The sequence below is a fragment of the Anser brachyrhynchus genome (assembly GCF_964034855.1).
Source record: "Anser brachyrhynchus genome assembly, chromosome: 5".
Lineage (NCBI taxonomy): Eukaryota > Metazoa > Chordata > Aves > Anseriformes > Anatidae > Anser > Anser brachyrhynchus.
This window is the reverse complement of record NC_137699.1, coordinates 31,363,959-31,391,770: the sequence shown is the minus strand read 5'-3', so window position 1 is coordinate 31,391,770 and position 27,812 is coordinate 31,363,959. Positions and strand designations below refer to the sequence as shown.

Sequence of the window (27,812 nt, the reverse complement as noted above, 5' to 3'; positions counted from 1 at the left end):
CAAAAATCAGTGACGTATAAGCTAATAGAGAGGAGAAAAAAAAAAACACCACCACCACCAACAACAAAAACAGACTATAAATTGAAACTGCCAAGAAAGGCATCTCAATTCCATAATCAGCTTAAAAAAAGTACCTGATTCCCACCAGAGTACACTACTTAGCAGCGAGCACTGAAGGACAAAAAAAAAAAAAAAAAAAAAAAAAAAAGAAGACTACAATTCTAAAATTTTAATAAATATAATAAAGTTGTAAAGGTTAAATAAAAGATTGGATGATATTTTCAAAAAAGTAATTTTGAAGGAACATACAAGATATGGTTACTACCAGCCACACTATATTCTAGTATTTAGTGTTTCCCAACAAAGGCAGGGAAGTTAACTTTTATTCCAGCACTATCTGACATGGAATACAGGACAAGCATTAAAGCACTCTGTTAGTGTATGAAAAGCAGAAAATTAAAGTGCCCCATTTACTTGTACTCTACTGACTGAAATAATTTCCTCTTCTTCGAGTTAAATGTATTAATTCTCATTTAAGTAGCCTAAACACAAGCCTATTGAAGAAAAACAAATAAAAGATTAAGCATTTGAACAAGTTTCTTTCATTGCTGACAAGAAATCAAGTTGATGCTAAGTAATTTTTAAACAAACCCTGATGTGTAGCTCTTGGATTCCTTAGGGTACAGCTTGCATTTAGTCAATTTGGCTCATTTTAATTCTTGCACATCTCTACTTGAACAATTAGCCTGTCAGACGGACCTTCTAGATGCACGGCGCAATACATTGATCCATGAGATCAATCAAACAAAGTTCAGGTTTCTCCTCCACGGGAAGAGAGTGCTTTAAGAGTTAGGCAGGGGGAGGAAGGACAGCGGCTGGTCCATGTCAGACGCATCCCTGTGAGACCTCTGAGGATCCTGGTATCTTACGTTGAAGAGGCAGCTGCTCTCCTCCCCTCTAGCCAAACACAAAGGCTTTGTGTGGTGGTTTAACACAGGAGGAGAAAGACACAACACAAAACACAGAAAAATACAGTTAACTATACATCTCCTGTTGTTGAGTATCACTTCATTGCCACTAGATAAACAAGTCTTAGCCAAAACAGAAAGCACGGTAGTGTATCAATATACCATAGAGCATAAATTCACATGCTAAGGAAGTGTTTAACCATATATACACATATATAAAGAACTGGTAGAAGCTAGTCATTTGGAAATCAGTTTCAAACAGTGAAAGCTTCACCCACCTCTCTCTTTTACCACACTCAGAAATCTTTTTTGATTTAATCACTCACACTGGAAAAACCTTGCTAGAATTTGTCATGTTAGAGGCAACACAAACTGCAACATGCAGAAATAATACCACGACTATACTAAACCTAACAAACATCTTGATACCTCATCCTCTCAGTTTGCTCTTCTCATTCTAGCCCCTAACATTTCCAAAATGACAAGTGTAAAAAGATGCTGGATTTCAAGAGCACAGTGATACTTCAGAAATATACCAGAGAAGAACAAAGTATTTGTCAGAGGACTGATTCCATCTTTGCTTTTTTTAAAACTGTAATGCCTTGATGCATTGTTTTCAAAGTAACTTTTCCCCAATTAATATATGCATGCTGTAGTCAGACTTTCTTACATTTGTATTTGCATGGCTTTTAAGAAGATATAAACACACCTCTTGTTCATAAAGTTAAGAAAGTTTTAATACTTTTTTATGTGTAATTCACATTGTAAGACAAAGGAATCATCAGGGAGGGAGCATTCAGTGCAAATTAGCACAGAATGACAGCGTTAGGCACACTTGTTCCAAGAGTTCACATCGTAAGAGCCACCCTCAAAAAATCCAGAATGAAATGAGTAGCAAAGTAAGCTCCAACCTTTGGTTTTCTCAGAAACAGCAGCTAAAAAGCAGCTAACAATCTATACAAGTATAGCACGTGCTGAAGAGAGGCAGGGCATTAACTATGCAGAATAAATAAAAATTCTAGCTGTTTTTTCCAGAACCACAGTGTGGAAACCAACCGGTCACTTAGAGGCTAACAAGATTTCACGACAAGCAAGAGCACGCCTTATTTTAGGGCGCTCAGCCTTCGCATCGGTACACCTTACTAGTTGTGAATAATTCATCTCAGATTCAACTGGTTCTGCACACGCAGCCGAAGAAAGCTACCACAAGCTATTTCATAACCCGGTTCCTACGGCCCCTGTGATGGGAATTACGAACCCTGCTGGGATGCGGAGGGCCGGGGGTTTGCTGTGCCCCCAGCGGGGCAGCACGTTGGCGATCCCTACACCCGCAGCTCCCCCTGCCCGCACCAGCCCCGCCGCGGCTCCCCGGGGACTTACCAACCCCTCACCAACCTTTGTCCTCCCGCCGCCGTTCCTCCCGCAGGAGCACAAGGACGCGGGGGCAGCCCCAGCGCTCCCCGCAGCCCTCCGGGACGCGGCGTGCCCCCCTGCGGGGAGCTGGGCGCCCCCGGGCCGCGGGCACACGGCCTGGAAGCGCAGCCCGGCCGCTTCCCCACGGGCCGAGGACCCCCGCGGCCTAGCCGGGCGCAGCCGGCCTCGCCTAGCGATGCTACCAGCGGCCTGACAGACGGACGGACGGACGGACTGACGGGCGGGCGGACGGCCCTGCCCACACGCGGCCGTTAGGCGCTTGCCGGGGCTCGGCGCTGAGGGGAGACGGGGGGAGACGGGGGGAGAAAAGGGGGGGGGGGGGGGGGGGGGAGCGCCGCAACCCGCCCGCAGCCTCACCTGGAACAGCGCCGAGGCAGGCGGTGGTGGCGGTGGCGGCGAGTCCCTGAGGAGCCCGGCGGCCCCGGGGAAGGGCTGCGAGGCGCCGGGGGTTGGGGGACGGCAGCGCTACAGCGGCCCCCGGGCCAGCCTCCGCCCCATGGCGTGCGGCGCGGTCTCTATGGCGACTGCGGGGCCGGGACGGAGCCGGCCCGCCCGCCCGCGGGGAGGGCTGAGGGCTCGGCGCCGAGCGGGGGGCGCTCAGGGGGCTGCGGAGCGGCCCGCGGCCCCCCCCCGCGTTAACCCCCTCGCCGCCGCCATCCCCGCGGCGCCGCCGCCTCCGCCGCCCTTCCTCGGCCGCCGCGCCACCGAGCCCGCTGTCCGCCAGGGCCCGCCCGCTTCCAGCCTCCCGCAGCGCCGATTGGACGGCGGCGGAGATTCCCGCGGGGGGATTGGCTGCCGGCGGGGTCAATCACGGGGAGGGAGGCGGGCACGCCCGAGGCGGCGGCGCCGGGGTTGGTTGAGCGGCGCGGAGCCCCGCCGCAGCCGCCCCCGTGCGGCCTCGGGCCCCGCCGCGGTGCTGAGGGGACGGCGGGCGGCGGGGCCCGGCCCGGGCCGCGGGGCGGGAGCCGCCTCCTCGCTGCCCTGCCGGCCCCGGGCCCCGCTGGCCGGCTGCGGCCCGCTGCTGGGAGGGCGCCGGTGCGCCTCGGCCGGGGGCTTGGGGCTCCGTGAGGGGAAGGGCTGCGCTCCGCAGCGCGGCTCTCTGCTTCGGGAGGCTGCGGCCGGGTGCTCGGCCCCCGGTACGTGCGCGCCGACACGTACCGGCTGCCGGGAGGCGTCCGCAGGCCGCGGTGCCGAGGCAGGGGGCCCGGCTGGCAGGGCAGCGGCTGGGGGACGGAGCTGGGTGGTGGGGAGGGGAAGGGGCAGGGGTGCGCTCACAGCACCTCGAGTGAAGCGAATAAACACACTACGGCCTTCTGCTCCTGTGAAGTTTCTTTAAAGAGCGGGGGAAAATTGTATTTCCCTGCTGTCAGGCAGCTGAAATGACAGTGTGCATAATTTAGGCTCTCTTCATTCACTGCGAGGAGCGTAGTCAGTGAGTAGGCGCAGAAAGCGGTGTCTCCTGCCGCTGCTTTAGGAGGAGCGAGATCCCAGTGCCGCCGGTCAGCACAAACCAGTGACCCGGCCCTGGGGCTCCCAACCCAGCCCTAACTGCTGGGACTTGCTCAGGGGCGGTTTCAGAGAGGTGCTTCTTCCTTGACAGAGAACTAACATTTCTCCAGGTTGGAAAAAAAAAAAAAAAAAAAAAAACCACGCTCAATTGCATTTCCTGAAATTCTTGCTACTTTTCTGAAGACGGTATCTGCAAGTGTATCACGTCATGTATCATGGCTACAACTGATGCCTTTCTTAGTCCCCAGATGTTGACATGTAACACTGAATCTAAACTTTCAAGGAAAAAAGTTTCCAGCTCTTTTGGATACTAAGTTAATGCTTAATGTGTATATATTCTTTCTATTTACTGCTGAAATTAGTAACATTAGGAGGTATTAATGTTCCTACCCATTCCCCAGCAGCTGAACATTAACACTGAAATCATATAATGACTAGTTAAATGTCAACTTCCTCTTTTTTTCCCCTAACAATTAAAGTAAGAAAAAATTAATAAGAAAGCTAATACCATGAAGAAGCGTTCATCTTATGAATGGAAATGAAGCAACCTTGGTCGTACGTACTCAGGAATGGGGTCAGGAGGGTTGCTTTTATTTTCTTCAACAGCATAACTTTTCTCTAATTGCAAAATGGAGTTATGAGTTTTGCCTACCTTTGACAGACATTTACAAGTTTTCTGATGAAAAATATTCAACTGGACCTAAATATTCTTCCAAACCTGTCTCTTATAGGCACTGAAAAGGTGAACCTTTTTCAAGGATAGGCCCGTTCCTTATACCCACTCCTCTTAAGTGCTAAACAAATTTTTCACATTCCCTCCTGACAGGACCATCTTTCCTAAATTTCAGTTGAAGGTAGATGACTTCCCTAACCACCTCTTGTTTTAAATAATGCCAGCAAAACCTACTGTGTGCTAGGTCTAACTGGGAGCTCATGAATATGAATCCACCTATGCTTTATTGCTCCCCAAATAATGATTATTGCCTGAGGTGTACAATTCTTCACGAAAATTTTCTTATTTGATTAAAGAGAATGGAAAGGCCTTAACAAGCCTGATTGTCTGGTTTGTCTGTTTACCTATTTGTCATCGTTAAACCAAGGGGCATAGTTTTTCAGTTTGTAGCTCTGCTTGTTAATTCACTATCTAATATAACCACACTGTCATGCCCAGTATCATGGAAATCACATCATTAGCACATATCTTCTTAGCATACTGTTAGTCAGCATGCATGCTGCAAGCTTTAGAAGACCAAATTCTCTTTCCCTTCGTCATCAGTGAGCTTTCAAGTTCTAGCAATCTGTTATATCACTCGTTTTCAAATTACCAAGGAATCTTCATAAGTAGACAAAACCTGCATGGTTCAAATAAAAGTCAAGCGGGGAAAAAATAAACTAAAACTGAGTCTTCTCAAAAGGAAAATCTGTTTCCACTTAAGCACAGGAGGTCTTTACAGAAAGGATCTGATCTTGAATTCACTGCTCCAGAAATATACCAAGAGGTTCTTCAAGGCTTTCTGTTCTACTATTTTTGGTACAAAGATGATGGTAAATATAACAGATAACAGCATTTCCTCTCTCAGTGCAAACTTGCAGAATTATCTTCACCACAATAAATAAATAAATAAAATCTTTATGTAACTATGGAATTAAGCTACTCTAGACTTTTTTACTGCAATGCAATATGTTAAGCTTAGATGCACAGGGTTGACTGGACCTAGAAAAAGCTACCCTGAGCCAAAAACTGTCCTACACCCTCTCTTCAGATTTTACTGTGATTTTTTGTATGGGAGTTTGTCATGCAGCCTTTGAATCAGTATATCAAATGTATGTGAGTGAAGAGCCACCTCTGTATCTGCATGGAATGGTAATGAGTGTTCTAGATCCTCATATACAAGAAAGCTCTTAAAAACATAGCAAAGATAAACATTTAACTGTGATGTAGCTACAAATTCATCTAGTCATTTTTCCTTACTAGTTCTTATGTAGAACTAAGTTTCCTGAGAAACACTTACATTGAAATTAAGCTAACATTTTTATCATTTTATATTTGTACTGAAAATATCACTTTTATAGATAAAATGATTAAAATCACAGGAAGGAGAAGATCATGATTTGCATCAGCAAAGTTTCAGATATTTCTCAGAGAAGAATTTCACCTTGGAATGCAAAAGAACAAGTACTGGAAACAACTGTCCACTAGTTCAACTTTTCTGAAGTCCAGATGATTGGATCAGCAGTCTGTTGTTTCCAAAACAGAGGGAAAATGAAGTTATGTAGCAAATTTTTCTTAGTTAACTCCTGTAAAACACCACGAATGGGCATCACTGGATTTGTTCTGAAGATTTTTAAATATCTCAGGTGGTCAAAAGAGCAAAGTAAAAAGTACAGTGTGTCTTGTCATAGTTCAATCCTAAATATCTAACTTGGCTATAGATTGCAAGGAGACAAAAGCAAAGTGCAGCAGTCTAGAACTCTGTAGCTGGAAAGTAAGAGGATTATTGCCATAAATTATTCCAAATTCCAAAGGCATACCTAACAAAACTTTATGGAAAGCTATGACCAAATAAACAAACAAAAAAGAGAGAAAAAATTATTTGTGCTGGTAAGAAAACTGAGCTCCTACTGTCTTTCATAGATCATGATTTCTAGATACAGACTGTCAATACAGCATTTAGTCGCCACTGAAGGGACAGAAGGATCTTGGATCTTTTTCAGAAGAGCTCTATGAGCAGTGTCCAGTCACTGTTTTTTGTCTATTCGACAGCTTCAGAAACGTTTTGGAGTCTTTTTCTTTTTCATTTTTTTTAAATGGTCTCTTTTCTATACCTTTCTAAAAGGATATCAGATTCCCTTCAAGATGTCCTGATTAATGTTGTTTAGTTCAAATGTTGTCTAGAGAGTGAGAAACGACATCAACATCAGTCGTATAATAAAATGAGAACAGGGAGACTTCCTGATTAGAATGGGAGATCCAGAATTGAGGACAAATGTGAAAACTGTATGTCTTAACATTCTGCTAGGAGAAGAAGGGTTAATCGGCGGTGGTGCAGTGCAGCAAAAGTACTGATGCTATAAGTTATGGAATAGGAAAAGGAAATTTTACCTCATTATGTAAAGGGAATTTTGTTTTGAGCCCTCATAATATGTGCATAATTCCATTTTGCAAAAAGCTTCCTGATGACTGGCTTGTGATGTTACAGTACCTAGTGAATAAGGTATGAAGGTGTGTGGTCTTATTATGAATAAGGCTGTAAATATTGATTCTGGTCTTCAGAAAATAGTTACAGCCAAGATGGTTACCAACCCAAAATACAGCTCTGCTCTCCAGCTTTTCTATGGCTAAACTAAGGCTATTTCGATGCCTTTTCCATTTATAATGACTCACCATGAGTCAGGAGTGAATGACTCAGACATTATGGACAGTGCAGCTACTATGGATTGAAATCAGAGCCAGCTTGATAGGTACCTGCATGGCATTTCCCGGAATATACAGGAGCCCTGAGGACTAGCAGTTAAGTGCAATGCAGTTCATGCAAGTCTGCTATAATTTCCCCTTTGCCTGAAATTGGCTCCTGCATCCATGCAGTTATAACCTTTAAACATCTGAACAATGAAGATTACAGTATTTCCTCTCTGATTCATTTCATCTGTAAAGCTTTTCAGGCAATGAAATGAGTTACAGTCTGTTATAATTGACTTTGTTTGCAATAAGCTTTGTGGCATTCTAGTGTACAAATGGGGTTCTTTCAAATTGCCATCTATCCCCATTACCTCTTGCTGTTGAGTTTTGACATTCTCTTCCATCTCTGCAATTCCTTAAGAATTTCAAATGTTGTGATGTAACTTAGATATCTTTGTCTAACTGCAACAATCATAAGCATCTAGATACCACTAAACTTCCTTCCTCAAAGTTAAAAAATGTGTCATCTGAGGTGAACATCCTGTAAAGAAATGATTGCTTTTATTTGCCTAACAACTAATGCCTATCAGTATATACCATGTGGTTCACAACTTTACAAAAGCCAAAAAAGCAGATGGTCTACGTTCCATTTTCACGCCCTCTCCACATTAACATGTTGGTGAGAATCTCTTCCTGCACATGACCTCTCCCACCAAACCACTAACATGCTGAAGACAGGTTGCATAACACCTGCCTGTGTCAAACTTACTCAGTGGCTTCCAGTCTTAGGCTGTTACTCCAAAATTTCATATCGGGAATTATTCTTTGCACTAAACACAGGAAGAAATGGAAAGCCACCCTAATACAAAATAAAAACACTAGTTTTTGGAAACTAAATGTGAAATACAATTTGACTGCATGCATCACCCCAACAAGGTATTTAATTGGGCTAATTCATAACACATCTGTCCTTGTGGACTTATATATGAATAATACTCTACAGGTAAGTAATTGTCCAAACACTTAATAAATTTACCTCTTTCAGATCCAAAACCACAGTACACCAATCTCCACTGTTCGTAGGAAGTGTGTGTTTTCTTTTTACACCACTGGGTGAGAGTCGGCGGACCCACATGTACAACCTCTCCCGCTGGGTTACAAAATGCTGCTCTCATTATGGTCTTGGTGTCCAGGTTTCCCAGCAGGCCTGTAATAAAATGCGTTATGGTTAGTTATAAGTGACCACAAAACAATAATTCAATTTTGAATATTAACTTTACAGCTGAAACAACTTCCCAATATGAGACAGGACAAAAAAATACACGTAGCATTGAATCCTAATTTCATTAAGATTTGATTGGAGTTATTTCTTAAAATGATGAATTCCTGAGCTTCCGTTAGCTGGTTGAGTGACCTCTGATCTCATCTCTCTAGCACAAATTAAAAAAAGCTTCTTACTTTGCATAGTAGAAAAAACTACATACAGCAGCACTGCCACCTTCTGCTTGTTTGCTTTCATGCACGCAAGTAGTAGGTTTACACTGCAGAGACAGGTAAGATGCGTTTTTTGACTAGTAGGTATCTGAAGCGATAATGTCGTCACCTAAGACTCAGAGAAAACACAAGTCTACAGTTCCACAGATGTGGTATTTTTCCACGTGTAAATTTTGTCTGGGCAGAAAATAGGTCTTCACACGTTTGTCCAGGATTTCTAATACAACATAATCCATCCAGAGCAATAGCTCAAAAATCCCAGGAAAATGTATATATTTGTGTACTTGTGCTGTCCACAAGGACTATATAAGACCTGATGACTATGCTGCACATTTGAACAGATGTAATACGTTCTTCGCAGTCTGCACAAGTGCAACAAGTCCAAACCAGGAATGATCCATGTGCATAGGACAAATTCAGTTCACTTGGGGCATATTTGATCATCTTGTTTCTGCTTGTTCTGTCACTACCTGCCTGCACAAAAAGTCATTATCCATCTTTTCTATAAGCTCCCTTTAACTGAGGGCTTCACATCTTAATTGTTTTTTCTTCTCAAGAGTTGTAGTTATTAGTATTGTAGTTTGATATAGCAATCTCTGCTTTACTCAAGACTTTGATAAACCAAGTTGTATTGATAACTAATCCTTCACCTTTCCCTGACAATAAGCATGATAATACTGATGCATACAAAGGGGCGTCTATCCTTAGGAAAGCATGAGACCACAAACCAGGTGTATTCCCAGAATTCCCAAGCATATTCCCAGAATACACAGTTACAAAACCCAGTATGGATTTATTCCTTCTCATTAGCTGGGAAAGGCCAGCTAATGAGTTTATGCTGCTGAGAATATTCATATGCACTACAATCTCTGGTGCACAGTCCCTTGCAGTCACTTCTGCTCACCAAACTCTTTCTGTTGTGCTGATGTTGCTATGGACCCTATAGACCAAACCTGGTCCAGCTTAGTGACTCAGTTCTGGTACTAACATCACCACTAACCCGATTAAGCGTTCCTGCAAACTCAACTTGCCATTACCGTGGCCAGTTCAGTCCAACCAGGTCCATCCAATAAATGAAGAGCTCAGAAATGCCAGAGGAGGAGGATGTGCTTTTGCTTCTGGCTTGGGGTAAAGCTTTTGAGAATCTAGGAAAGAGGTTTCTACTTACTCTTGAACCTGGAAAGTTTCCTAAACTAGAGTCTACTGAGAGCCATACATGATGATCCAGTTGCTCCTGGTTACTTAATTCCTTTCTTGGACACAGTCATAGCCAATAGAGGAAAGAAATTCCATACAAAGCAACTAAATACGGAATGATAGATAAGGCACATTGTAATGAATGTACAAGGTGGTTGCCTAAGATGGCTTTTCCCTTCCCCAGAACCACAGTTTCATTATTCTCTCTCTTGGACCTGTATTTATTGGTAAGAACAAAATAAGAACTAATAAAACATTAGGAGATACTGTAGAATAGCCTCTGTTGTTTACTAGCTCAAGCTCCTGAGGGGTAAAATATGTTAACATAAATCCATTTTGCTACTGAGGTCTCAATTAACACTCAGTTAATTGGCCTGTTTTGCAGGATTTAACCTGGTGGCATAAGAACCTCAAAATACGATTAGAGATGCAAGAGAGATTAGCACGGGCAGGAGAGTTGAAGCCTTCATCTCCATTGGTGAGTCAGTGTAAAGACAGAACTACATAGACATCAGGAAATCAGTACTTCACTCTTCCTCAGAATGCCTGTTTCTGGTATTTTCTGCCTTGTACTCAGCAAGGTGCCAGTTTTGAGATCTCATTCTGGCCTCTGAAGCAGGTTAGTAGTTTCTTTTACAATAAGTTACAGATAAGAATGTGTGTCTAGCTAAAAAGCCCAATTTTGGTGAAGCTGGTGAGATAAGATATACGTTGTTTATGACAAAATTGCAAGCTAAATTTATGGGGACAATTTGCATTCAATAAGTAATTTTATAAGCAAATAAATAGCTGTGCTATGTCTTTTCCTATGTAGTTGTGGATATTTGACAGCAAAGGAAATAAGTAGCATCTTGAAAGCTAAAAGCTACAAGTATGCTGAGGGAAGCCCTGTGTTCAAAGTTGGACAAGAAAAGCTTGAGAACAGTATAGATAATATGGGATAGATTTCCACAGTTATTGGGCTTCTTCTGTTCAAAGAAATAAAATTCAGCCTTCTTTCCCATTGCCGGGGCGGGGGGGGGGGGGAAGCCTATATTTGTATACTTCGTAGCACTGGAGTGGCTCATGTATGAGGTGTGTTTCCAAGAACCTGGGGGGGATTAGTTCCACTCAACTACTAGGAGCATGTGTAGTTTTACAGTATTCCCACTCACAAATCTAACTCGAAGGAGAATATATACATCCTGCAGAGTAAGACAATGACACTTTCAGCTCAAACTTGCGCTTCGTTTTTTCCAGATGGAAGAACTTTCTGCATAGTGCTCAAAATTGCTACTACATGGCAGTGTTGAATAAATATTTTCAACACTTCACTGAACAGTTAGGGAAGGAATAACATATGGTATATTTACAAAATTCATTATAAGGGGAAGCGGATTTTCCTGTTATCTGAAATAAACTTCATAAATTATTACTGTAAAAATGTTATCTTAGGAGAAATATCCACATAGAAGCTGGGAAGACTAGATCTTTGGCCTGGTGTTTCCCAGAGACTAATTTCTCAGGAACAGATAAATTGTTCTTCTGTCCTAGACTCGATGCATTCAACATCATGCAAGCAGTTATCCTAAAGATTCTTTTTGCAATCTTTGTAGGGTCAGTCAAGGAGTGATTGCTCCCCTACAGCAACCAGTTATTCCTCTGCTTACCTCTGTCAGCATAGGTCATACAAAATAGCTTGTGCTAGGCAGATGTTCTACTGCTGGAAGTCTGTGGCATGGGTATCTCTGTTGTAGATGAATGTGAATACTGCATGAATCTGGTCTTGTAAATAAAATTGCACCAAAGAAGCTAGAAATAGCATTTGAGAATTATCAGAGGCAAGGATTTACTAGGAGAGTTTCTCTTGCACACGGAAGTTTCATGTTTTAACATTAGACATACATACAGACATATATATAGACATACAGACATACATATAGACATATATACATACATTTCACAGAAACAAAGAGTGCTGCATACACTAGCCATTGAATGTGAACTGTGTATCAGTAATTTCACAATAACAGATTCTCTCCGTTGCGTGCTCTGAGACCTGAGTATCAAGAGGAAAAAGAAAAAAAAACTTATTGCAGCAGCCATCTACAGCTATTTAAGTTCAAGTCATGAACTGCTTAACTGGTGAAGCAATCAAAGCTACTGTCTCCAGGCTTAGCAGACAGGCTGTCAGCTGAATTCTTATGGAGGCTTAATTCTGTACCAGCAGAGCATGATCCTTTTGAACAAGGGATGAAGCATACAATAGAAGAACAGTGTGAAGATAGTGTTGTCATTTTATCACTTAATCCTGAGGTACTGCAGCATAGTTCTAAATCCACATCATGTGGACTGAAAACGCATAGTCTCTAGCACTAACAGGTTTTATATCTTGGGTGTAAAGCAGTTATTAGTTGCTTCTACCTGTGACTGATATAACTGGATAGGTGCAAAAGAGAAGTTAGTAGTAGTCTTGCAGAAACCATAATGATACAAAGAAGTAAGATAAAATGTTGGGAAAGACGGTTTCTTAGATTGGCTAATAGCTGGGGAAAATAAGATAGATGATGAAATGTCTAAAAACACACAAGATACTGTGTTTCTGGTACTATTCCCGCCCAGACCCCCTGAAAAAAGTCTTACGTGGTTATGCTGCATTTGCTTGTTCTGCTTAGCAGCTTTTAAACTTAAATATGACCAGGACACATTAGTCTACAAATTATAAATTCCTAGAATCATCAAGAAAATACCAGCAATGAGTAGAAGGGAAAGACAGCAGACTAGCTCACTTGTAGACATCATAAAATTCGCACAGAAAATTGCTCTTTAGACAAAAGTCCATAGGAGGGCAGAGTTCATTGGTCCTATGGTTCACTTGTTTTTTTAATTGCTCTAGTCAGCTCTTAGAATTATTTTTCTAAGAGATTCATGTTGCATGAAACTTAAGCAAGATGTGGAACACACTCTTGGCATATCTCAGAGTGCGTGAGGCTGTACAGGAAGTTCTCTGTAGGCTCTATAAATACTCAGTCAGACAGGCAGTAATCTCTCTCTCTCTTCTTCAGATTTCTGCTGCATGCCTTGGACACATGCTCCTAAGCAGATTACGGGCTTTCCTTGACCTACGCTTCTTTTCCTAGTGCTGATCTGACTATGGCTGTCCTCAAAGTAAAATTCACCAAAACTAAAAGAGACAAATTGGCTCAGATCCTATGGATCCTCAACTGGGTTTCTGTAGTGAGTGGGATCGTTCTCTTCAGTCTTGGCCTCTTTCTGAAAATAGAGATCAAGAAGCACAATGAAGTGATGGCAAAAGGAGACATTAACTCTGTCCCCAACATGCTGATCTCTGTAGGGGTCATAGCATGTATCATCAACTTCCTGGGTGGCAAAATCTGCTATGACTGCTCAGATGCCAACAAGTTCTCTCGGTGGAAACTAGTTATGCTCCCATATATCATGTGTACCTTCTGTTTTACCTTCTGCATCCTGTTGGGTGCTCTCATGTGCTATACCATGAGGAACGAACTGGAAGAATCTCTCTATCTAGGATTGAGGGATGCTATTAAGTTCTATAAGGACACTGACATACCTGGAAGATGTTTCTTAAAGAAAACAGTGGATATGTTGCAAATTGGATTCCAGTGCTGTGGAAACAATGGCTTTAGAGACTGGTTTGAAGTTCAGTGGGTATCTGCTCGTTACCTGAATATGGCTTCCAAGGAAGTTCTGGAGTAAGTATTTACTAGTCTTGACGGAAAATTCTAGGGAAAAAAAACTCCTTCAACACAAATTTGTATTGAACAGAAAGTATATAACAGTAGTGTCAAAAGAACTTGAGACATATTGACTTTAAAGAGAATACAAAACTGCTTGTTTTCTGCCAGCAGCCAAAAAATCTAGCAGTGTTTTTTCCTCCTTACCAAAATGACATCCTATGGCTAGAAGACTTCTCAAAGATCATTCTGAATGACTGCTAACAGGGCTACCTCAAGAAGAGCTAACGTTTCTGTGATCATAGGCATGTTCACAAACACACTGGTGCTTTAATTAATGCAACAACTTTTAGTAAATAATAGCAGAAGTGACACTTTTTCTAGACCACTATTAGAGTAGTATCCTACTGTAAGTACAAAGGTAAAATATACTACCTTGTATTTCTGTGAGCCATGTAGAAACAGCAATGTTTTCCATGGGTCTTAAACTCATATTTCATTTGCAGGGTCACCTGTGCTCTGCCTTCATTTTGGAAATATACAGTCATTTAATTTTTGCCCCATGCAGACAGAAGACATCATGGAAAAGTATATGAATGAAATAATTACACTGCAGAATTTATTTTACTGCATATAAACTAGATGATCCCATCTTGATTGCTAGAATTAATGTTGGTGCTGTGTAACCAAATTATACTATTATTTCCAAAATCCGGTAGTAAAATATTTCATATGAAATCACTAGGATCGAAGTCCAGCTTGTAACATTCTGAAAGGAAGCAGAAGAAAATTTTTCTTGGTTTCATCTTGTACTGTATGTCAATTAGTATTTTGTAGATTAAGAGGCAAAGAAGTTGAAAATTCATACTTAACTCAAAAGGAATCTCTCCAAAACTGAACTTTTCACCTTCCTTCATAATCCTCTTCCCTCTCCTCTTTTATTTCTGCATTACCAACACCACAGTGACACAAGAAATTGAGTCAGTCAATGGAAATGGCATGAGGATGAAGCAGTTTACAGCAGCACAATCCTATCATTCCTTTAGTTAGATAAAAAACATTTTTTTATACAGTCTCATAAGCAAGTTCAGCTTTACAATGCCATATCTGAATTACAGCAATGAATACTGGTTAATGTCTCGCTCCCTCAGCTTTTGTTACTGAGCTCTTCCCTTCTAACAATATCAAGACAACTTTACTTAGTTTGCTACGTGGAGGAAATAAAAGGGCAAGGGGGACATAACCAAAGTCTGGAAACTGTTACTGTTTTCAGTAAAAAGAAGTTTCTTCAGTATCACATACATGGCAGGAAGGAAAAAAAAAAAAAAGTATACAGGGCATTTTGCTAGACTAGGTAAAAGCTTCCCTTTCACAATCTGCCTGCCTTCCTTTTCTCCCTCTGTAAGGTTTATTTTCTCCACCCATATTTTGGCCTTCTCTTCTGTACCTCACTGGCTCCCCTTGTTTCCTTACCAGTAAGTCAGTTTCCCTATGCCAGTTACGCTGCTTGCACACTTAATTCTGCTTTCTGTGGACTACATGGGCTCTTTTGTATTTTTTTTTCCACCAGTTGCTGTTACCAGGCCACAAAGTGAAGAGCTAGACATTAAAAAATGGAGGAATTAATGCCTAAATTTCTCTTAAGTGGAAAACAGCAGATGATCTTTATTTATTTGGAAATATCTTTGAGGAAAATATTATTGACAGAAAATTATACCAAACAAAAATGAGAGAGAAAATGCCCAGAGCAATAAAGTGAAGGTGATTATTCTGCCACCTCAGGACAGCCACAAATTCTGATATTCTTCTCAGCCTATGTTTCTTTTGAATGATACATTCAGTCCCCAAATGCTGGAGGAACACTGGACCACAGTGACCACTGCTTCTTTTTTACCTGAACAGCTTCTGTGATGCCTTCCTTCCCTTTAATTTAGGATATCTGTATGAGAAAAGGAAAATAAGATTAACAACTGAGGATGTCTTGCAAAACATTAAAAATTCTATTAGCAAATAGTGAAAGCTGGATATCTGGGATTAGGTTGTCTTTCATATATTCTAGCCAGTGGACAATTTCTACTGATTCTGTAGTGATTCCTATGGCATGCACAGTTGTTCCTGCATTAGCTTCTCTTTAGAAATGCTTGGATTCAGAATCAATCCAGAAGTAAAGACACAGGGTTTCAAGGATCATAACTTCCATTAGTGTTTTGCCAAGACAGACAAATTCTAAAATTGTCTTTAATATTCTCAGTGCAAAGATGTCTAAAAAGACATCATCTCCATGAACACCAAATCTGCAACTTACACATACAATACCAAAAATCACGAGATACTACACTGATCCCACACATAAAAATACTGCAAATGAAAAATATAGTTTTCCTGCAGTGAGCAACATTTCCAGTTGCAAATATATTCTCATTTTCCTTCTGTTACACTGGAGAGGCCCGCATTGCAGCAGACTTTCATTACATCCTTTTAGAAAAAATATGGACACATTCTGCTGCTGCTACCAGATTTATAATGCCGAAATTTTCTATCCTGTTGCAGCCGTCTGAAGAGTAATGTTGATGGGAAGTTCTTGGTGGATGGAGTACCCTTCAGCTGCTGCAATCCAAGTTCCCCACGGCCCTGTATCCAGTACCAGCTGACAAACAACAGTGCTCACTACAATTACAATTTCCTGACAGAGGAGCTCAATATCTGGGTGAAGGGGTGCAGAGAGGCCCTGCTGGATTACTACACAGCTATTATGAGATCCATTGGTATTGCAGCATTGCTTATTTGGTTGTTTGAGGTAAGTTTTATAAAAACGGTCTGTGTCAGATACATCCAACATGCTTGCTCTCTGGGATGGGAAATAACTATGGTGTAATATATGACGAGTGTGAGAAGTAGCTCAGTATCTAGAACAAGTCCATCAGCACTTCAGGAGTGTTGCAGGACTTTCCCTAGTACAGACAGCTTTCTCAAAGCCCAGAGCAGAAGCAAGTCTCGTTGAAGATGAGAACTACTAGAAATTATTAACATGATCCTGTACGTTTACAGAGCTTTTTTCAACAGACTATGGCAAATTCACTTCCCTGAAGCACTTACAGGACCAGATGCAGGATAACACATGCAGTAACGCAACAGCAAGGAAATTAGGTGGAAGGTATAAGGTTGTTTTGAGGCAGTTTTAGGAAAGAATATCAGAAATGTGAGGCAGGCCTTTGGTGAATACATGAATTTTATTTACAGTAAAAATTAAGCATAAATATTAACATCTCAAAGCCTCCTTTCTATATTACATTGCTTTACCATATAAACAGTACTTGCAAACACGGGATACATTTTAGATACAGATCAGATTGCTTATTATGCAGTCCAAATTAGCATATCACAAGCAAGCATACACACCTTCAAAGGTGCAGTCTTTCTACTGACACCTGTAAAAAAAAAAAAAAAGCTGTCTGGATATTGTCATCTGCATGCAGATAACCCCAATAGTATAGGCTAAAATACTGTTTCTTCTGTTTTTAATAATAGTTAGATTTTCCTGATTATTACTCTATTGCATAAATATTAACGGTATTTAAAATAGTTTGCCACAATAGTCCTTAGGCAGTGCTAGATTGGGTGGTGATGGCAAAAACGATAGATATTTGGCAGCACAGGAAAAAGCTGCAAGCCTGCTCTCTGTTCTCCTTTCAGTGTTGACAAGCTGAGCGCACTGAAAGTGGAGCTTTTCCCTAAACTTATACTTGAGCCTCTTCTGTAGGCCATCCTTCTTTATTTATGCATCAGCATGTACGACATATACAGCTTACACAGGAATGATTGAAAACCTTCAAGGCAATACTGATTTAATGAAGGTCAGTGGAATAAGTTCCATAGAAATGAGCAGACAAGTTTTTGGTTTTTGTCACACCTCCCCTCCGTAATCATTGATGGCTCCATTAAGTGATCATTCATTTTACGATTAGTCTTTGAGCCTGCAGCGTTCCCATGTAATTCTAGGTATTTATGCACTAATAACATGCAAGTGGGAATGGTACCTGAAGAACGGAAAAAAAAAAAATCTCTGCATGGTATTTTTCATTCTAAAACATGTAATTAACTGGGAGATTGCTCTAACACTGGGATAAAGAATGTATTTATTTTACTCAATTTTAAATAATAGACATGTAAATAAACAAGTCAGAAAGCAAACAGTGGTAGGATTGAGGCTGTAATTTAAGCTCTGTTTAACCACTAATCTTTTCTTACAGCTCTCCGTGCTTACTGGTGTCCGGTACCTACAAACAGCAATGAAGAATGTTCTTTTGCTAGGAGACCTGGAGGGTGAATCAGATGGTTGGTTACTAGAAAACAGTTTTGTGGCAACGGCCAAATACAACATCAATATCATTAAGAACCTTGGCAAAGCCAACCAGATCTCCAATGTCTCTGGCCTGAATGATCCCAACATTGATGTTCAAAACACGAACTGTGGCAAAAACAATGTTGCAACAAAATCTATCCCTGCAGCTAGCTAGACAATCCATTCAGAGAAACCATGTCACAAGTGTTGCTTTGCTGTATTACAATCTTTGATAACAGATTTTTTTTTTTTTTTTTTTTTTTACTTGTGGGGAAGAAAGAAAAAGTGGTATGACAACTGACCAGAAGATAAACTGGTCATAGGAACAAAATATTGATGCTTCTTTGGCCAGATGTATTTTCACTCTTGTGAAATCCGATTTTCATACCTGCACAACACAATCTTTTGAGATTTTCCCTCTTTGTCTCTTCTGACTTACATATTTCTGTCATCTGAACATGTCAGAATAAGGATTATACACAAGAAGACTATCAGCTTGGATATCAGACTGTTCCATATAGGATTGGTCTACTTTATATCAACAAAGTTTGTCATTATTGACACATCTATTGAAATCCCAGCAGCAGGGAAATTTCAAAAGAAATTACTACATTGGATAAAAAGAGATTTTTAAGAAAAGCAAAAACTGTAAAATGAAAACTTTTTAAAAGTTTATATTGGGATACAAATATATATATGTTGTTGCTCTTCTAAAAACTTAATAGCTAAGTGAAATTGAGTTGAAGCCAATTTAAGTTAGTTAGTAGAGTGTATTTGACTTCTTTTTTTAAATGAAGTACCTCTTCCTTTTTCCCTATAGCTTAGGGAAAGCCAGCTGCCATACATCTCCTGAAAGCCAATGGGTGCTTCTAAGAGAGCTAGTTCCCTCTGCTCAAGAAAACTAATTGACAGCTCATGCTAAGTTTATTAAAATTACAAGTACAATGTGATAACACACATTTAAAAACAAGCAAATACCTGATATAAAACAAATACTAATGATCCCTCATGTTAAAAGAGCTCAATTTCAAAAGTAGTTACATAGATCCACAGGCTCGTATACAGGAGATTATTTGGAACCTTTGGAACCAACAAAGACAAAGACAGACTGAAAGCTCTCCCATCAAGTTCCAAGGATAGCACTCGAAGTTTTTAAGTCAATGTATGCAGCGAAAGCATTTCTATACTTGTAGTTGCAGGATAACATATGACTAACTCATCATTAATAGTATGATTGTAAGCAGAAAAACATACAGATACAGAACAGAGGATAGAAGACCATATAAAAATATTTCCTGTTAACTGTTGTGAATAATACATTGCCTGAATATAACTTTGGAAAGCTCATGCATTCTTTGTACGTAATCAAGTAAAAGGAGTTATCCTGTCACAGTGATACTCAAAGCAGAACTACTTTGCTTTTGCAATCATACAAAAATTGCAGTAAAAATTCCTATACCTGTCCAAACGTTGTCGTTTTCTGTGACACTAGAATAACACTTTAAGAATATATTGTAAATATATTGCTTGATGGAAAAGTCTATACTGTAGGTCAAGCAGGCTATATGCATGATTGTAATGCCAAATGCAATCACATCACTGCTAAAAAAAAAATAGGCCTATATTTAAGTTTGTTAAAAATAAAAATGGACAGATGGGTTTTGTCTGCAGTAGCAACCCATAGCAAAGGTTTTGCAAAAGGCATATGAGAAGCAAGACCATTAGAAAATAGTTCTTTCCCTGTCTCCTAACTTCCTGGAAACAGCAGTTTGTGAACACAGTTTGACAAAGATTGTATTTCTATCAAGGTGTTTTAATAGCTCTCTACAGACTTTTTTCTTATGAATTCGTATAGCTTTTTTTTTTTTAACCCATTCATGGTTTTGATATCCAAAATACATCAATGAGCTTGAAATTTTAATTTCATACAATTTGATTCTGCATTTCTTGAAGAAGTGCTTATCTTTGCTTATTGACTCCCTGACAACTTAATCAGGTATCCCCTAATTCTTGCTGTAAGATGCAACCAATAGTCATTCTGTATTTTTTCCCTCCATGCCATTCCTGATTTTACCATCCTCTAATGTAATCTACCCTGGTTCTACCTTTCTAAGTGAAAGAAGCTGATATTTAATCTTTTATTCTATGGAAATTATTATCTTTGATAGTTTTTGTAACTCTTCTCCATTAATTATTTTTAAATGAGTAACACTGCATGTGTAGAACTGGGGATGTTATGAATTAAATAGGTCTTCTGTCCTTTTCCTAGTATTTCCCATTATTTCTTTTTTTTTTTTTGACCGTTTGAGCACTGAGATAGTATTTTTATGGATAGTTCTGTGAAAACGTTAAGAGAATTTTGATACTAGTATAAAGCCCTATTGTGAGATGTCAGTTTTTGCATAAGCTGGTGTATCACTCCTTCAACTATTTCTGAGAGCCAAAAATATTTCCACACCAGTATGTTGTGTTGTTTCTAAGTCTACCTAATGTCCTTAGGCTTGATCCCGACTCCCTTTCTTTCCTTCTTTCCTTCCTATCTTTCAATGTGATAATGGCAAAATTTCAAAGAGCTATATTGTAAGATTGTTGTGGTTTTTTTTTTGTTTGTTTGTTTGCGTGTTTTTCTGGCTTTTATTTCTCATTCAACTAAGAGAAACCTATTTGTCTCATGTTCTAAAAAGAATATTCTTTGTCTCATGTTCTTTTTAGAACTCCTGTTTCTTTCTAGACCATGAAAGAAAACCAATGTCAGTGGATCTGGGAAATGCAATCCAAAAGGAAGTAGGTGTGGTCTCCTGTTGCTGCAGAACACTGAGCACAACAGTTTCCTGAGCCTTACTAGAAGCACTAAAATTAGCTGATACAATACTGGAAAAGAATTAACATAGAAAATTTCAGTACTTTGAGGGACCACAAGAAAAGGCAGTCATATTAGACAGACTGCAAATTAGACAGACTTTTCAATGGAAGACAATAAAAATGCATTTTTTTTTCGTATCGGCAAAGTGGCACATGCTTCAGTCAACAGCAGTCATTTCCTTAGTACGATTTCAGTCCATCTACATTTGGAAAAACAGCTCTAGACTGCTTAATAAACAAATGGTGAAAGAATCAGAAATAGCTCAGAGAAGAAAAAAAAGGAAAACAGAAAAGAGATTTGTTTTCGTTAGGAAAAATAGAATCAAGAAGACTAGGTAGGAATAATAAAAAAATAAAATGCTTTAAAAATAAAGTAAGAAATGGTTCAGCTTGATGAAAATAGTTGTAAGACAGGAAATAAAAGCATGATGTTTTTAGATAATACTCTGTATTTTAGGAAAATTTTCCTGATGGCAAAACACATTTACCTGTAGAAGCAGATGAAACTTGACATCCTGTGCCATTTAAAATCTCTCTAGATTATCTACTTAGCTTGCAGAATTATAACAGCTGTGAGCTTACTCTTTTGATAACTCCCTAGTGGAGGCCCCTATTTGTCAAGAAGCTGCTCTGAAAAATAGATTCATAAGAAGAGGGAATTAAAATGATTATCCAAACTGAGTATCTCTATAAAATGACACAGAAATTTAATGCAGCAAGTGGTGTAACACATTAGCATGAACAGCAGTGGAATAAATACCTGGCTACACATCTCCCCTGGTCCACACACTTCATTTACTTTCATATGAAGAGGACACATTTTACTATAAAAAACTAAGTAATATTTGCTACATTAACCTTTCTCTCTCAGACAACTGCAAAAGCTAATGAAATGACTGGCTGTGTGAAAATTTATGAAATTAACTGAGTATCAGGATATATTTCACAGGGAACAGTTGCTGTCTTGATTATTACTAGTAATTACTTCGACATTAGATTGCTCATTTCTATGCTGCATAGGCATTTAGAGTCCACAGACATAGATATATTATGAAAGGATGACAGCTCATTTCACAGTACTGAGGACAAATTAAATCTATCAATTTGAAAATCTCAGCAATATTGACTGATTGTTACTTTAATATAAGTGCTAAAATAGGTGCTTTCTTCTTTGCCTTGTATGTATCAGTTTCCTCAGCAAAAGTGTATGCTAAATGTCTAACTTGCTTTATAGTACCTGTCACAATCATTTGGGTTTCTTGGAGTATTTAACATTACAGCCACTGTATCCAGAAAACAAACTCAGGTAGCAGCGTAGACTCTGTCTTTAATTCTCTGCAGTTTATAAAGACAAAGATGGCATTAGCAAGCAAAGCCTGTAAGCCGAGGCATCTGCTCAGATACAGAAATAAATACGATTTGTGGGACACTTCTTATCCTATTTGTTATTAATGCTTAATCCAGTCAGAAATAATAACAATTCATTTGTGCAACAAGACCCAGCCATTTACAGAGCAAGGAACTCACCTCTATACAAAACTATATTCTTTATGAATTTCTTCATAAGAAATATGTTCAGTTTCCGGTGAAGACACTATGACAGTTCCTGTAGAAATTTGCAGTTAAGATGCTCCCTTAAAGCTTTGATTATCAGTGAAGATGCTTGCTTCACATTGATCATAAAAAAATATAATGAATAATATAGGAATGCAGCACATTTAGAATTTCATTTGTATCAAAATAAGTGAAAAAACAGTACATTTCATTAGAAGCTGGAAGTCTCTCTTCTGCAAAATGATTTTTTAACTGGTATATGAATCATACTGTTGTCTACAACACAATTCATGATATTTAAAATCTGACAAATCATTTGGTACACATTTGCTGCTACCAGTTTCCCGCTATGGCAACAGTTTTGACTCTGCATAGGGTAGCCTGTAGTTTAGAAAAGAATCATAGAGGCAGGAAGCTCATGTAACCTAGGTAGAGTCCTTATTTGCTATGAGGAGACTATCACTTAAATGGATGCTCTTGTCCTGCTCTGCTCCTGCATGCCAAGTAACGGAGGTAGACTGCCTGGAGTCACACTGTTGTGCACAGTCTGTCTGGGTAAATCCAACTGCCCAGGGAAGTTCTGTGTAAGTCTGAATAGGGAAAATAAATACTCCTAGATCATTTTTCAGTATCACAAGACAGAAATACTTAGGTTTTGCAACTTTTAGTAAAAGCATGACTCACAGAAAGAAAAAGTGGATGAAAGAAATTTGGAGCCTTTTTTTTTTTTTTTTTTTAAATCATCTGTGATGGATTTCTCAGGCTGCCACAGTATGCTCAGCAAAACCTCCAAGCAGAAGTTAAGGTGGATTGGGATGGTCTTTCTCCAAGCAGTAGACTGTCTCAATACCCGTACCTAAAGAGGATACTACTGCATTTCAGGTATTTTTATGAGAATGGAGACGTTATATTCTGTAGTTTGCTGAAAAAGCCCAGCCACAGCTCCTCACAAATAAAGCAAGGACTTGAAATATCCATCAACTCCACAGCCCCAGTACCTACTTCAGAATGTGTTATGCAGGCTCATTCATTCAAACATGAATCCCAGAAACCTCTGAAGTCTGATAGATTCTAAGTTATTTGACAACTTGTAGTTAAATTACACAAACTATAGTCTTGTTTTTCTTGGCACTGTACTCAAGAGCAAATCATATAAAAAACAGTAAACTCAACTTTTGATATTTCAATTTAACTTTATACCTGGCCTCTCCTCTTACTCACCACTGCAATAAACAATGCATATAATCCCTCTAAGTTTCCGCTTGCCCTCTCTTGCAACGTTCTGTGACAGCTCCTCTTTAATGTACACTTTCAATAATACGATATAAGCTTAGAGATACATAGCTAGGACTAGAAATGACTGGATTCAAGAGACTTATATAGGAGTCCATTTTCATTGTTGTCCATTTGTTTTCTGTATCAAAAAAAAAAACAAACTTAGGCTCTGCCTGCAAAACATGGATAAAAAATTAATTTATTAAGTTTATTAAGATTGTGCCACAGAAACAAAACAACTTTAATCTTTGATGAAAGCACATGATGACCAAAATCTTCCTACATACAATTTTAATAGTTCTCTTAATTCTCTAAGAATCTGTTAGAGAAATGGTGCTGTGGCTTTTTTCTTTTTTTTTTTTCCCTTAACTGATGGGGCTTCTTGTTTTTCAGAACAGTTATGCTAGTAGACTTTAATCTACCTACCTTTGAGCTTTTCAGGAGTTAGTTCCTAAAAATTAAGGATATGCACAGAGAGCAACACTATTAACACTCAAACACTGCAAGCTTAGTGGTGCCTGAAGCTACAACAAAAGCGATGCCAGCCAGCAGCTTCTAAAATACAAAAATAGCCAGTACTTCTTACCTTTTTATATATAAGATTTCGTCTGTCTGTGTAGCACTGGACTAAAAGTTTTTTCCCCATATGTATCACACAGAACATTAGACAAAATACAAACTTCCACTTTCAAGAGGTTAAGTATCTGCCAGACTATACAGCAAGTTCTTCTTTGAGAAGTTATGAAACCAGAATCACTAACTAATCAGTAAAAGGACATCTGAATATTGCGTTATGTACTTAAGACTTCTTTTAAAAACAGAGATAGACACTGCAGGAGGCTGCATCTTTGAAATACTACGACAAGTTTCAAGTGGAATATTTATTTAAATAAGAAAAATCGTGCCACTAGTACTCATCGGTACAATGATGATATGGACTACAGCGATAACTCGTATGGTTTTCCTAGTCATTTACTAACTCTTCCCTTTTTCCATGCTGACAGACCCTCATATAATGCTCCTGTTAGATCAGCTGTGAAGTGTCAAAGTGCCTCCAAATAAAAATTGAATAATCTAAGAGAAGTTACTTTATTTCCTTTTTTAAATATACATATACAAGATATTTTATTTCAAAAGCACAAGAACATTATACAAGTTTCAAATTTACATTTTTGCAATTAAAGATACCAGTATGTGCATTATCAAATTTCTTCTGTCAGCTTGGATGGAACGGAAATCAGTGGCATAAGCATCTTGCGATCACTAAATACAGATTATACTCACAGTGAACAAAACTGCATAGTAATTTATGAAATGAAAGATGACCACACTAGTCAGTGAATGGTACGGGAGCCCATTTGCTCATTAGTATGTGCAAACATACAGAGATGCAACTTTGCCCCTTCCTCTCTCACTTCTTCAGATATAAAGATATTTCTAGAGCTTTAAACAGGAGCTCACCTGATCAAACCAGCTCGTGTCCTTATAAATATATTATAGTTCAGACAGAAATCAAAGTAAGAGTGATCTCACCACATATATATCAGAATTTTTGTATCAGTGAAGTGCAAGGTAACTGAAAGTTTTTGATAAATGAAAAGGTAAATATCAGAGGGGAAAAAGTGAATACAGTTTTGGTATCAATGAGACATACATTTGCTAGTTTTAAAACGTTTTTCTTGGTAAGTGTTTTGATGACCTTAGAAATCTCCAGTGCATGCAAGTCTTCATCACAACTGCTTTTCTAAATTCACTGTGTACAGAACTGATGTTTGTCTTTAAAGAGTTGTATATTCAGGTTTAAAAAAAAAAAAAATCAATATAAGGAGAATGGTCTTAACTGCAACAAAACAAAACCTGGAAAGCATACCGAAGCCAACTATTTGTATCACCAGGGAAGGATTATAGAGAAAGTTTTTTTTAAACAAGTATTTGAAATCAGAACAATGTTTGAGTCCGTCTGTATTCCCATTTTCAGACGAGTTCTGGTACTGTTCAGTGCACTCACACGTACTCTAAAAGCTTTAGAAACAAGGAGAACAGCTATATTTATATCTAAATCATTATTTGTGATTCTACCCTCGTCTACCCAGTAAGAAAAAAAAAATCACAAAAAGACACATTCTCAGATATCAATTTGAAAACCTCCCCTTGTGAGCCTTATTAACATGACACAAAAAATCCAAATAGCAAAGGGAGGGGAAATTTAGAGTACTGACAACTTCAAGCTTTGACACAAATGGGATATCCTGGGAAAGCATTTATACCCATTGCCTTACAAATTCCCTCATGTATATTATAGGTGAAATTCAGAAAACAGAACAACAAACATTTAGAACTGAAACAGAATCACATAGCATTGATAGAGTTCAATCACAATGTATTACTAACTACCAAAGGGAAAAGGGACAACTTAGCCACTTTTTTCTTTTCTGCTCTAACTAGCACTGAACCACTGAACATGACCCCCAAAACACATTTTCATTTATGCAGATAGGACTCCCATTGTGACAGAGTATGAAAGGTGGTAAATTCCCCAAACGTGGGCAAACAAACTTATTCCCAGTTCTAAAACTTGCTGGTTTAGGGCCTTGATTTTAGACTAGCGATAGCTTTGAAGATTGTTTAATCTGTTGAAGTCTCTGGCTCCCGTATAACTTGCAGAGATACACTACAACTATCTAACAATATTTTCCTGTTTGGCTCTCAGGGAAAACCTCAGGGGACAAACTAAAAGTAGTAAAACTAACCACAACCTAACCAAACAGCGTAGCTCTAACCTCTTCGGATTTACAACATTAATAGAGGACAAATTCATTAGATAAAGTGCAGTTCTGGCAATGCGAAAAGCACGGACTTTATTTTTTGATGCAACAAGCAAGATGGTAATTCCCCCATGCACTTTCTATGCACACTTCTCCTTTAAAGAGTTTATTAAAGAAAACTCTTCATTAAATCCCAGGATATAGCAAAATGCAGGCTTTTTCTGCACAACTTCACGTTTGCTGTACCTGTTGCTACAGACTACTACAGACCTGGCACCACTTCCACCCCAACGTTATGCCACAGATCTTGACCTATTAAAAAGTTCCAGTAAGCCTGGAAAAAGAACATAAAGAAAGTAAAGCAACTTTTTCCTTAACAATATCATTTAAGTACACTCTTGAGGCAAGAAAAGAATGTGTGTGCCCTGAAGCACAGGATTTGGGAAGGTGTCCTCATCAAAATATGTGAAACAATTACAACTTGTCAAAGTGGAAATATTTCTGGACCTGAATATTCAAATAATAATTATACAAGGTGGCTTTCTTTTTCTGGGGAAAAAAAAGAGCAAGACATATGACATGAAATTCTGTTTCAATGTATCAATACTACATCAAACCTAGAGAATCCATAGGTTGTATCTGAACTACAGTATCCACTTTAGAGTAGGTTATTTACTGCCACTCTCCTTTCCTTTTCCAAAGCACTGCCAAAAGGTAAAAGATTTCCCTAAAATCAGGAGACTCAAAGCAGTTGCCAATTGAATCCAAAGAAGATCTGGTTTGTTTCTTGGCTCCTGGCAATCTCCTCTATGATACAGTGTTGCTGCCATAGCAGATGGAGCTTCCGGTAACGTTCCCGACATAGGTGCAGGGGATTGCCTCTTCTTCATAGAAGGAAAGGGAGAATATACAAAAAAGCATATCAGAATATCATGTGACAAACTATTCCAGTAATAGTCTAGCATTAATGGTATTGACAGTAGACAGTAAAAATTGAATAATTGTATGAACAGAAACTCCAACAGGTCTACTGGAAAAAAAAATTTTACATGCAACAAACAGTGACTGTCATTTCCAAGATGACATTTTAGTAATGGCAGTTGCAAATTTCAGATTAAAAGTATAAAAAGTATTCTTGTGAAAATTAAGAAAATTTAACAGAACCGAGTAGATTTTTCCACTGCTAATGACCCATTCCCGACTAGAAACTGTCATCAGGATTTTGAAGTTAAACAAATTCACCAAAGATACATATTTGTGCTCCACATGTTAGCAGGAACAGCATGGTGCCTAATAGGTATAAGACAGACAGACACC

At 39.2% G+C, this 27,812-nt stretch overlaps 3 protein-coding genes and 1 long non-coding RNA gene across 12 annotated transcripts in view; 1 reads left to right on the top strand and 3 right to left on the bottom strand.

Moving 5' to 3' along the window:
* Positions 1 to 3,132, bottom strand: part of TTBK2 (tau tubulin kinase 2) — a 91,320-nt gene extending 88,188 nt beyond the window's left edge. For 5 of the 6 annotated variants that reach the window (XR_013952114.1, XM_080594818.1, XM_080594822.1 and 2 more), the window contains exon 1: positions 2,760 to 3,132. The gene's annotated coding sequence lies outside the window, so the exon portion shown is untranslated. Of the gene's footprint in view, positions 1 to 2,363; positions 2,673 to 2,759 lie in introns of those variants that run through there. The other variant, XM_080594820.1, reaches the window with a different exon arrangement.
* Positions 3,133 to 3,340: 208 nt separating this feature from the next.
* Positions 3,341 to 18,052, bottom strand: LOC308196679. Its single transcript, XR_013952339.1, has 6 exons — positions 17,097 to 18,052; positions 15,592 to 15,636; positions 14,133 to 15,296; positions 13,687 to 13,745; positions 11,939 to 12,040; positions 3,341 to 8,518 (listed from the first exon to the last, which is right to left on the bottom strand). It is a non-coding gene; the product is annotated as an uncharacterized lncRNA (long non-coding RNA).
* Positions 11,026 to 25,599, top strand: LOC308196674 (photoreceptor outer segment membrane glycoprotein 2). Its single transcript, XM_080596067.1, has 3 exons — positions 11,026 to 13,715; positions 16,248 to 16,494; positions 17,948 to 25,599. The coding sequence occupies exons 1-3, from the start codon at positions 13,135 to 13,137 to the stop codon at positions 18,212 to 18,214; spliced, it is 1,095 nt and encodes a 364-aa protein (XP_080452193.1). The 5' UTR covers positions 11,026 to 13,134; the 3' UTR covers positions 18,215 to 25,599.
* UBR1 (ubiquitin protein ligase E3 component n-recognin 1) overlaps positions 24,801 to 27,812 on the bottom strand; it is a 69,446-nt gene continuing 66,434 nt past the window's right edge. For all 4 annotated transcript variants that reach the window (XM_080595924.1, XM_080595923.1, XM_080595921.1 and 1 more), the window contains one exon: positions 24,801 to 27,379. In XM_080595924.1, coding sequence (XP_080452050.1) covers positions 27,238 to 27,379 — 142 coding nt within the window. In that variant the 3' untranslated portion in view covers positions 24,801 to 27,237. The remainder of the gene's footprint in view (positions 27,380 to 27,812) is intronic.